This window comes from Triplophysa rosa, linkage group LG6 (assembly GCF_024868665.1).
Source record: "Triplophysa rosa linkage group LG6, Trosa_1v2, whole genome shotgun sequence".
In the NCBI taxonomy this organism is placed as follows: Eukaryota; Metazoa; Chordata; class Actinopteri; order Cypriniformes; family Nemacheilidae; genus Triplophysa; species Triplophysa rosa.
In genome coordinates, this window is record NC_079895.1 from 27,204,074 (window position 1) to 27,216,324 (window position 12,251).

At 41.2% G+C, this 12,251-nt stretch overlaps 1 protein-coding gene across 1 annotated transcript in view; it reads right to left on the reverse strand.

The window, feature by feature from the left end:
- Nucleotides 1-548: 548 nt before the first annotated feature.
- Nucleotides 549-12,251, reverse strand: part of slc15a1a (solute carrier family 15 member 1a) — a 13,036-nt gene continuing 1,333 nt past the window's right edge. Inside the window, exons 4-23 of the mRNA XM_057335620.1 lie at nucleotides 9,203-9,344; nucleotides 8,611-8,730; nucleotides 8,437-8,536; nucleotides 8,265-8,355; nucleotides 8,114-8,197; nucleotides 7,945-8,027; nucleotides 7,170-7,256; nucleotides 6,973-7,062; nucleotides 6,000-6,044; nucleotides 5,778-5,810; nucleotides 5,418-5,506; nucleotides 5,253-5,334; nucleotides 2,901-3,020; nucleotides 2,677-2,820; nucleotides 2,382-2,428; nucleotides 2,211-2,306; nucleotides 1,884-1,992; nucleotides 1,634-1,771; nucleotides 947-1,054; nucleotides 549-871 (exon numbers count right to left, since the gene is read on the reverse strand). Coding sequence (XP_057191603.1) covers nucleotides 680-871; nucleotides 947-1,054; nucleotides 1,634-1,771; nucleotides 1,884-1,992; nucleotides 2,211-2,306; nucleotides 2,382-2,428; nucleotides 2,677-2,820; nucleotides 2,901-3,020; nucleotides 5,253-5,334; nucleotides 5,418-5,506; nucleotides 5,778-5,810; nucleotides 6,000-6,044; nucleotides 6,973-7,062; nucleotides 7,170-7,256; nucleotides 7,945-8,027; nucleotides 8,114-8,197; nucleotides 8,265-8,355; nucleotides 8,437-8,536; nucleotides 8,611-8,730; nucleotides 9,203-9,344 — 2,000 coding nt within the window. The 3' untranslated portion in view covers nucleotides 549-679. The remainder of the gene's footprint in view (nucleotides 872-946; nucleotides 1,055-1,633; nucleotides 1,772-1,883; nucleotides 1,993-2,210; nucleotides 2,307-2,381; nucleotides 2,429-2,676; nucleotides 2,821-2,900; nucleotides 3,021-5,252; nucleotides 5,335-5,417; nucleotides 5,507-5,777; nucleotides 5,811-5,999; nucleotides 6,045-6,972; nucleotides 7,063-7,169; nucleotides 7,257-7,944; nucleotides 8,028-8,113; nucleotides 8,198-8,264; nucleotides 8,356-8,436; nucleotides 8,537-8,610; nucleotides 8,731-9,202; nucleotides 9,345-12,251) is intronic.

The following is a 12,251-nucleotide window of genomic DNA, read 5'->3' on the forward strand; positions in this document are numbered from 1 at the left end:
AATAAGAAAAACAGAAAAACACAGAAAAGGTAAAACACAGCACAGTGCATGGTGTTTATAGATCAAGCAAGATTATTCTAGTAAATAATATCTAATACATCTTTGGGTGAAGTATCCCTTTAACATAATACATAGTACCGTTTCCATATGAACATACAGAAGGATGTTTATTGTTTGGAGGGGTACGCCACAGTGAAATGTCTGTGTCAATATTCGAAAAGAACATCATATTCTCAAAAAGAATTGAACTAATTGAGATCATGGTAGTCCTTCATTGCTTTCTGGGTCAAGGGACAAAAGACTAAGCACATTTGCATATTCATACCTCATTCTTCTGTTTTCAGCCGTTTTGCTTGTTAGTGAGCATCAAGCTCAGTTGAGTCAATGAACTTTCTCTACTAAAATATCATAAATAACACCCAGCAATAACATCAGCGCTATTCAAATCTAGGAACTATACTTTTTTCTTAAACATAATAAAACGAAACTGAATGACATCATTACTCCTAATTATTTGTTTCAATGTTCATTGTTTATTAGCACAAAAGCAGAAAATCACAAATCACACTCCGTCAGCGTTATAATCCATATCGTCACACAAGCACATCAGTTCACAGTCAGTTAATAAATACTGAACAGAAGGATTAATCGTATTCGTGAATATTATCCCACGCGTGACTTATATCTTGGTTTGTTTGAGCTCATTCAGCTCGGTCTCGTTCTCTCTCTTGTCATCCCGTTCCAGTTCTTGTTCTCTCTTGATGTGAGCTTCGATCTCGGCTGGGTCGATGTACTTGTAGAAATAAGCCATGATGGAAAAGATGATACTCACAGCCACCAGCAGTGAAGCAAACAACACATACTCCGCCCACTGCACACAAACACAAGTTCATCAGCTCATGTGTCGTGTCACCTGTGTGAGGTCAGAGGTCACATGCAGCAGTACCTGTTTAGGAAGTTTTCCAAGCTCGGCCACAATCAACACAATAATGTTTCCCACCGCATTCGTACACAACCAGCCGGCCTGCAACACCGACTTCATGTTTTTTGGAGCCTAGAGACATGAACATTAAAGAAGAAAATGACAGAATTTGACCGTTTTGTGTTACAGAAAGTTTTTATATTTCTGAAATGCAGTAAACATGTCAAATGACAGAAATAGACATAGATAGATAACTCCGTTTTAAAATGTTTCAAAAATCAAGTTTTTTATTATGTTATATATTGTGTTTTATTGTGTTAGTTAGCTGTATTTTTGAGTTATTGTGGCTTAAAGGGGTCATATGGCGCGAACACGTGTTTTTCTGTGTCTTTGGTGTGTTATAAGTTGCTCATGCATGTATTAGACATTGTGATTTTTGTGTCAGTCACTTCAAACAAAGGCGTCTGATAAATGCCTAAATGTAAAGAATGAAGGTTATCAGCACTACACAATGCAATGCGTTAGATATTTTGTAAACCAAGATGCATTTAAAGTGGATGTTTGTGTGCATCTGTAGGCTGCTCAGTGCTTTATGTGTGTAACGTATTCACATGATCCTGTTATCATGTCTCCAGTCATCACGATGCAGGCAGTGTTCTGTCCCTACTGCTGATACAGTATATATACTGTATATATGTGTGATGTGAATACCTGTGAATATGAGAACTGAAGGCCGGTGACAGAGAACATCACCTCTCCTGTCGTGATGAGAAAATACTGAGGGATCTGCAGAGCCATGTGCACTGTGTTCGGCTTGATGTCTTCCACCTTCTTAATCACGCGATCACACTGCACACACACACCATACATCACAGAGTTACACATGGATTCCTGCTCGAGACCGCAGACCGTTTCACAAGCACTAAATCCAAAACACGCTCCGAGATGATGAGATGTGCACCTCAGTCCAGGGCAGATCGCTGGGGATGAGGAAAGTGAGAGAGGCACCGAATCCAAGTGTTGGAGAAAAGGTACACGTCCTCTCTCCACTGCTGAGAACAAACTTCCATCTGAGAGCATAAAGCACAGCATCAGCATCCATGTGAAACGACAGCAGGAGATGTCATGAGGTGAACGTGAGTGGACTGTGAAGAACTGTAGAAAGGTTTCCGGGTTTCTGTGTGAGCCAACAATCGTTGGCTTTCATTGACACAACCTATTTTTGTGTTCTTCCCAAAATATGAAGATTCTTTCGGAACTGTCAAAGGGATCACTGAATTTGACTCACGTTCCCTGTGAAAGCAGTGTGTAGTTTGACGTGTCAGACGGCTCGACGGAGCCCAGGTCAGTAATGTTCACCAGTTCTGTCAAACCGCTCACAAATCTGAAAAACATCAAATCATTTCATTCGGGGAACATTTGACCTCAAGAGACTGAATCCAGTCTAGCGTCCACTGACCGTACGGCGTTCTTTCCCTCATCTGGTTTGGACATTCTGTCTTCTTTCTGCGGGAAAAGGTTGAAAGATCAAATCGATTTCATCAGCCAGTATACACCTGCGACACCAGTCAATGCTTCAGTCCTTAACGTGAAGAGACGTTCACTGGGATTTTCTTGTCTGGTGGATGAACTTATTTTCATCCAGGAATCAATCTATGAATCAGAATTTCTCAGAGAGCCGGAGTCCAGTCATGGCAGTGACTTTTCCATTGGCAGGTAATGTAAAGATGACAGACTTTCACATGTGTACTCACCAGATACATGAGTCTGAGGTCAGAGGGGATGATGAGGGTCTGACGCTGACCCTTCGATAAACTCAAAGCTTTCGTGATCACAGGATCTGTGTTCAATGACAATGTGATGCTCTCATCACCACACGTCAAGTAATCTTCAGTGCTCTAGACAAAACACCCAGAAACACACCTGAAACATCTCATCTGTGTGCGTGTGCGTGCGTGTGTCTGCGCGTGTGTTGTACCTCCAGTGGTTCAATCTGTAGAGGCTCAATGTTTGTGATGGTAACAGTCAGTGAACTGCTGCCCATGTTCACCACCTTTAACTGACTCTCAGAGGATGATGGGAAATTTGGCAATGTTTTCTGAAGAGAAGATGAGAACATGTCAGAGTTGGAAGCAACACCTTATTTTAATGTCTCGATCCCCTCAAACATCACCAAGAACGCCAAAATAGCAAACCTTAATGATTGATAAGGATACAATTTAAAACAGTTGTTGTAATATTTAGTTTCACCTCCTGATGTTGATGTTTAAAGATGAGGTAACACACGCATATCTTCGAAGGGGATTTCGTTTGATCACATTTATAAAAGAGAGACACAGTTGTACGATTATTTCTAGAAAAAGAAGAGCTGCTGGAGGCGTGCGGGGGGGCGGAACTACAGCACGAGCACACAACACATCATCACATTGATTCACTATAAGTTTGTGTAGTTTACTTTACGAATGCCAACAAAACACAGACATATGACTCAGTTTTGACTTATGGCATGTGTTCATGTCCGGCATCTTTTAGCGCTGGAGCCGCACCATCTATCAGTATCACACCATCTCCAAATCCAGCGTTTCTATAACATTCATCACTCAAATGCAGTGAACAAACAAACACCTGAACTTCCGTCAGCCGAGTGAAGCGCCATTGATTGTGCTCTTTCTCTCATGCTCGCGTGTGGGTGTGCTCTTTCTCACGCTAGTTGGTTGACAAGTGGGCATGCTCTTTCACTCGCTGGATGATGCGTGGGTTTGCTTTTTCGGGAGAATTGTCCAATAAGGCAGGGGATCCCAAAATTTTCAAATTTTCTCCTCGAAGGTGGTTAAAGTAAACAAACATTGCGTGCAAATGCGCACATTCACCTATTCTACCCTAGTCTCAGCCTCAGACGTCACGCCCACAGACCGTTGGCTAAACGTCTGATGCATAAGGCACACTTTTCTGGAAACACTTCAGCACGTTTGAATTCGTCATCTGATTGGTTGAATTTCACAGGCTTTCCGGGAGACGTGCGTGTCGCGTTCTTTAACGGTCCGCCTGGAAACAACAAAGCCTTTTGATCTAAGAAGTAAGCTGTCGTGTTTACAACGGTTGCTATAAGAATTCATCACGATTGACTAAACGCTCAATTCTTAAAAGTATGCGAGGTTCATGTCATAAACTTATAATCATTGTTTCTGTTAACTTTTGACACGTTGGTGAATACATCGGTCTGTCACTGCGGGGACATTTCCACGCCTCTAAACATGACGCCGCGCAAAACGAAATATGATTGGTTACTTTACCTGTCAGTCATATGGCCTCTTGGACGGGCCGTTCCAAAGAAAGCGGCGATAAATTCCAGACCTTCAGTATGAAGGTCTGGCTACGCCCAAATGTGCATAATGACAACACAAAGAGCACAGTCTAACATAATATTATTTTATAGTAATTTACTCATTACTTTACTTGTTGTTATACATAAACTATGAACTATTACTACAGATAGTGGAATTTCATCAAACTGATTGGAGTGCTGATGGATGCGCCTCTTTTCGTACCGGAGGACGACGGCCCCTCTGACTGCGGCGCTTCTCCGCCCTCCTCCGCTGGGCTCCCTGCGTTGTCTTTGGTCGATATTAATCAACGTTTCATTTCGACAAGAGAATATCCTAAACTTAAGCCTGAAAAAGAATCTGCGTGCACAAGGGACTGTTTAACGTGGTGCTGTAAATGGACTTGCTGCACCTGACCTAATGCGGTTGCTAATGGCGTTAATGTGACGTAATGACCTCAGGGGTCACGATCAAGGGCGAGGAAATTCCTAAGGCTGTTGGCTTTTTATTTGCCTGGTTTTATTTTTAACTTAACTAATATTTGTATGTTTTGTTCCACTTATTGATTACATACGCTATTTCTAATAATACAAAAATGATTTCTGGACATCATCTTGCGACCCCGCCCTCGCGGCCTTGCGACCCCCACCTTTGGGAACCCATGCAATAAGGGACCAAGAACCCTTGTTACGAAACAGGAATCCATGTTCGAAATAAACTTTCCGAAACCTGTACGAACCCTGGCGGAGTGAATCCGGCACAGAAACACTACGTCATACATTTTTGACAAGTTGCCCATGTTAAGCTTGAGCAGCCAGCACGTTTCACAGTGTAAAGAAGCCAGAATGCATGAAACAGCATGATACCTCCCCTTTAACAACATCTGATGGCTAAGCACCTTCTTTAATACACAAAATAGAGTTTCAACTTCTTTTTCGTATCATTTTAATGGCAATAATAATGGTTCTGTTTGGGCAAATGAACGTGATTTTCAGTTTCACACTCACGTCGATTTCAAGTTGAACCAGAGCTGCAGCAACAAACGCCATGGCAGCAAACAGCATCCCTACAGTCATTCTCTTCAAAGGACTGAAACACATGACACATTTACACACCGTTTAATCATTTCATTCTCATTCCAGGAGATTACAGAATATTCTGGTGAATTTGACCTGAAATTGAGGCCACACTTCTTAATGAGTGGGAAAATAATGCGGTCCATGATGGGCACCAGCGTCAGGATGAGGATCGGGTTCACAGTCTGGAAGAGACACATCTCACTTCAGAAGAACCTCATCGATCTCAATAGATTCATTTCATTATCTGTGAAAATTGCATCACCTCCTCACTGCCACTGTTCCTGTTCTGTATTTGTGCGGCTGCTATGTTATGCATGAGTTCAAATGATCCAATGATAAATACTCGATCAAGAAATAAAGTATATTACAAGAAATCATGTATTTAAAATGAAATAAATACATGTAAATCCCTTTCCTTTGTCAGCTTTTCTTGAAATCATGAGACTCGTTTACCTGCATTTGATCCGGCTGAAGGACAAACGCCCCCTACAGACAACAACAACAAATGACATCAATCACACACACGCACACGCACACACACACACACACATTCAGAAATGACAGTGACGTTGTAGTGTTCATTTTATTAGACTGAGCTCCAAACAAACTGTTGAATGTTATTTCTCTTTATTTATAAACTGTTTATGCTGAACTGTTTAGAAATGAAACACATACAAAGTCTCCACTCATAGTTGTGGCTTGAAGAGTCCAGCGCGAGCCCTACACGACAGATGACACACACACCTTAACACACAACACTACACAAGAGCCATGATGACACAACACCATACAAAACCATTAACCAAAGATTTACTACAGTTACTACAGTTTAAAGTCGGCATGAAACGGAAGTAGCGATTGTGTTTTTTTCCGTATCCGTATCGTGACGTATACCCGAGTGAAACGACTTGTGAAATGAGAAATAAATGTAGGGCGGGACTTGAATTCATCCTCCGACAACTGATTGGATCGTTAAAAGGTGAAAGATTTGAACGCCAGTTTGCGATCTGTCAGTCATTGGAGCTCCGCCCTCGCGCCATTCCTCCTGACCAGAAGTGAAGAGAGGTCGTTTCCAGAGGGGGAGGAGCTTAACGTTTTTGATTAAAGATTACAAGTGCAAATGAATTAAAAATTAATGATGTGAACGGATAAATCATGTATAATAAATACTTCACCACTGCGTAACACAATTATAATGATCATTTTTGATTTCATGCCGACTTTAAGCATGGGTTTTACAGTAAAATTGTGAAAAAACATTATTACTATATATGAAGAGTTTATTTCCAACATGAGATAACTACGTTTAAATTTTTTTTATTGTGCATTCCAATTAATACCAATCAAACTGCAGTTGGTATGTTTTGATTTAAGACATAATAACTAAAAAAATACAGCTAACTAACACAATAAAAAACATGATTTTTGGAAATAAACTCTTTATATTTACTCTAATAAATGCTATATACAGATAGTATGTATATACTATGGTAAATTTTCTTGACAGAAACAACCAAGAACTAAATAAGTGATGTTAGAGTGACGATCATCATTTTTGTCAATTCTGTTTGGTGAAGTGAGAGGTACAGAAACGACACGCAAGAACAATGTCAGTGTGTCTTTAACACCAGATGATGTCGAGCTTTACCTTCTGATCAAACAGAGTCCAAAACATGGGCAGAGGAATATAAAGAAACAACACCTTCAACACCATCTTTATCTGAGCGATGAGAAGTTTCTACATGAGAGAGAGAGAGAGATTATTCATTTTCTTCTCCGGTATAAAAGTCATGACTGTATTTCTATGGAATGTGTGTTTGCAGAGATGACAGATGTGTGTCATACATCATATTTCTCATCTGCCCAGTCCATCCAGTGCTCTCTCTCTGGATATCGGCTGCTTCTGTGCCTGAAACGATTCTTGATGGCAAACTACAGAAATACACAATAAAAGTCTATCTGTGTGACTCAATGATTCAAGGTGAAGAAAATTAAATCTTAGAAGTGTATTAAAAGGACAGCATCCTTATTATAGTTACTAAAACTATCAAGTCAGATAAAAAAATAAGAGAAAAACTGAAAAAAATTCAACTTAAGAATGAGAAATGTTCCCTTAGGAATAAACGTAATTACATTTAAGTAAAAAAAATACTAAAGGCACTTAAATTATTAATAAAAAATGAGTCAAAACTAAACTAAAGCTTTGAAATGATGACTTGTACAGGTGTTTTTATCATGCAGATGTTGAAATACAAAAGATCTTTGACAGAATGTGTGAGCTGCTCTTTTCCATTCAATACAATTATACAGTCACCAAAAGAAACGACGCCTGCGCTCATAGTTCACAAATCTGATGGGTTTATCTTGAGATGGTCAGATCAGATGGTCAGAGATGTGAAAATCGGGTCAGTGACTGTGTGCAGTGTGTTTCACAAGGAAAGACGTGACTTGTGCTGACTGCTTTTATGACACCGTTTCATATATTTGCCCTGTTTGGAGTCTTTGAATGAAACTGAATGAAAGGAGAAAGCGTCTTTTATAGTGTTGTATAGAAGCCGGTGGTCTTGATCTTGAAGCTGATGGAAGGATCATGTCAAGTGCATCTCTGCATGTGACTCACCCCAATACACTGACACACGGACCACATGATGTTTCCTTCTGGAGCCGTTTTCACATACATCCCACTGCCGGCGATAAACACCACTGAACACAACAACCAGACAATCAGACACACTGATCAGTGTGTGTGTGTGTGTGTGTGTGTGTGTGTGTGTGTGTGTTCGTCTTACCCAAAGACACAACCATGAGTGCAGCCGGTACTCCAAATGCTAAAGGATAACACTTCTGTTGACTGTAGACGCCACACTCCTGAGCTGAACACCAAAACACAACACATGTGACACCTGTATGAAGTGTGTGTGCGCGCGCGCGCGTGTGTACCTCTGAGAACAGGTGTGATGAGCGTGGAGAGAAGACTTCCAGCATTAATGCAGAGATAAAACACTGAGAAGAATGTGTTGAGCTGTCGACTCTGAAAACCATCAACACACACGTTAACAAACCATCAGAAAAACACCAAACACACGAGGTCGAGTCATGAAGAGTCTCACACCTGATGTTCCTGAAACTGATCTCCACCAAACGCAGCCACGCAGGGTTTAATGCCACCGGTGCCCAGAGCAATGAGAATCAAACCCAACATTGACAAAGCCCTGAAATCACAACACACATGAAGAACAGCTGGACACGAGGAAGAGACAGGTGCATTATGGGTAGATTGGCTCACACGTGGACAGTCAGGTTATCCGGTGTGCCGTCTCTGTTGGCGTCTGTGATGTCATGAACTGTGCTGACGGCCATGGTCACCTGACCGGCGGCGTACACTATGGACAGATAGATGATGGTCCTGAAAGCACACAGACACACGTTCAGCATCATCACAATCACTCACTCACTCACACTCACGCACGCACGCACGCACGCACACACAAACACATGCACGCACGCACGCACACACAAACACATGCACGCACGCACGCACGCACGCACGCACGCACACACACACATGTTGGGTTTCCATGTTTTATGGGGACATTCCATAGACATCAGACATCATATTCCCTCCCCCTAACCCTAACAATCACACACAACTGTCTGCTCTTTTATATTTTCACAAAAGTTCATTCTGTATGATTTATAAGCTTGTTTCCTCATGGGGACCAAAACATGTCCCCACAAGGACAAGGATTTTGGATATTGCCATCTTTGTGGGGACACTTTGTCCCCATACCGTAGGGTTTACCCTTCCCCCACACACACACACACACACACAACACAGGCACACGGGCACACACACACGCACAATTATTAAAACCTACTTGAACTTCCCGAGCCAGGAGTCTGCAATGATGGCTCCCAGGATGGGTGTCAAGTAGCACAAGGCCACAAAGGCGTGATAAATAGAGGTCGCGAGGTCATCGTCCCAATGCAGAAAATAACGGAAATACAGCACCAACACAGCTAGAGAGAGAAAGAGAGAGAGAGATGAAAAACTAAGATCAGACTCACTATAGAGGCGGGCAGACACACACACACACACACACACACATGGCTGGTGTCCACACTGTCATCTCAACACAACTCCACTTCCTAACAGAATGCAAAAAAAAGACACGCACATACGGACGATGTTTGATGGAAAAACCAGACGTCTGAAAGTGTGTCAGACGATGAGAAAGTGGCGTGTGTGTTAGGAGAACACAAGGACTGCTGTGTGTTAGCTGTCTGTCACAACACAAGAGAAAACAACTGACCTGATGTTTCCAATATATCTACACAACATTATATTATTATAGCCCTTTATTCTGATACTTACATGTATAGTTTGAATCTTGTCTAAACTATACTCTATTTCTGTTTTTATATATTTACATATATCATAAACCACTTTAAGTTGCACTACATACATCACACTTTATTTTATGACTATAATTATCTTTCTTTTCGTTTGTTACATATTTGCACTATTTGTACGCAGCCCCGCTGCAAATGCTTTTGCAATACCAATGTACACTTTGTCATGCCAATAAAGCACCCTTACATTGAAATTGAATTGAGAGAGAGAGAGAGAGCTAAGAGAGAAATAAAGAGAGAGGGAGAGAGGTGCACTTAAACTGTACACTTAAAAGTACAAACTTGAAGCTAAAACGTAGGACAGTACTGTACTGTAGTATTGAAATAGTACACTTATAAGTATACTGTGCTTAGTACATGAAGTATATATATATATATATATATATATACTGCATTTACACATTTCTTTTGTTTTATACATACAGAGGAAGCTTATTGTCCCAAAGGACACAATATGACAAAAAGTTATGTATTGTTTTCGACTCCGTGTCTTGGATAACTCAGAATGGTTTGTAGTTGAATTGTAACATGGGTACCCCGCAAACACGTTGGCATGAACCATCACCATATATCATCTAAAATCAAAAAAGAAAAGAAAATGAGGGTTGAAAATCTGATCAATTAGTATTTTAACTTAAGTTTTTTTTTTAAGTTCAAGAAAATTAAATTACATCTACACTTTTTGTTTTATACATTTCTTATTGACTTGCTTGTTATTTTATTATAAAACCAAATACATTATCAATGTAAATTCTAAATAATTACATGATTATTTATGAGGTACCGAATACATTCGGATGAAGAAAGCAGTGAAACGGTTAACAGTGAGCTCTTGATCCGGGTCTCCGGCTGCGTCTTCAATACCACACAAGCTGCCTACTCAGGCAGCATTCTCGGGCATCAGATGCGCGTGCATCTCCTTTGACTACCGCATCAGCCTCCGTCAGCTGAGGCGCGTGTGAGCTATGCCGACTTGACGGTCAAAATGTTGTTGAGGTAGGCGGCTCGGTAGTTTTTGAGACGCAGCCGGGATCTGAGCATGTGCTATTACTGCTGCAGTGGAGTAAAATATGTCACTTATCACCGGACAGCGGCTGGAGGACACGGAGACCGACGCAAATGCACACATACGTGCAACCGGTGCAACGATTCTCAGTGTAATTATTTTGTTTAAAAAGCAAAATGATGCACGGCTTGTCTACATCTACGGCGGCGGAGGAGGAATAACACGGTAAGTCTCACCGGCTGTTATGTTTCATCAATCCCACACGGGTTTCCTCCACGGGCTATCCCGAAAAAAACGGGTCAGAGCGAACCGTCTCGTTCATTTTCTGTCCCAACTTGATGTGCGAGTGTTTTGTAAACGTTTTCTCGGTTATAGACTGTTTTCGGACAGTTTGTATGAACATCAAAGAGGAAGTCATCGTTGGGATCTCCATCATCACGCTGTGTCCCGTGCTAATATATTTGCGTTGTTATATATTAAACTTCGTTAAAACTAACTAGCCGGGCTGTCACGATTGTTTCTTATACGACGGGTAAACGATTCGGAAAGAAACTTTATGTAACGATAAATAGTTTTAAGGTAACTTACTCCGATCTAAAACAATAATTTGCTCGTCGTTGTATCATAATGAGTGATATTTTGTAGCTTTAGTTTGTACGTTGTCGCAGCTGTGTGTGCGGTGTCTGCGCATCCGGCGCAGCGCTGCGGTAGTCGGATATCATGGAGGCACGCGCTGCGCATCCGACAGACTCCGCTGTCACGACTGCGGTATATTTGGTCGCACGCGAAACACCATCACGTTTACACATCCCAAAGCAACGCGTATTTACATTAATATTTGATATGCTAAACCAGCATCGAGTCGTTTCCACCTTACATTAGACGACACTCGACAGTTTCTTATCAAAACGGACCAAACGACTTCCCATGCTATAACAGGTATGGGACATTGTCTAGAATCAGACCCATTTGATCTCACACCTTAGTCGCTTGCTCATATAAAACAGAATAACGTGTAATAAATAGGATAGCGTGCCCTTTAAGAAGTCATTCAGGGATAGTTTGGACGGGTCGATATTTATGACGCTCTCATATTTCATAAAGCTAAGCTGAAGCCCCACTTCCATCAGCAGAGTGACATCAAAGAGACTCAAAGCTCTGTTGATTAAAACTGGAGATTTAGGGTGGCAGATAAGCACCGCTCCATTAAATACGCATCTCAATCTTCTCCAAATAGGAATTTAAAAACATGTCATTATGATAGATTTTGGTTTTATTATGGTGAGTAGAGAATTCTTTGTGTCAGCGTCAGAAAGTCTTGCCGTGTCAGGCTTGCTGCAGTCATGTGACTAAACATCATAATTAAGACTCAATAGCTGCTAATCTTTTGGCAATGACCCATTTGCTGGGCAGTTTTGAGGCTTTAGGATTTTCTAGGGGTCCTTTGAAAGTAAAAACTGAGGCGATATGTTAAGGCTGCTCTGTATCAAGTAAAATATTGTATATAT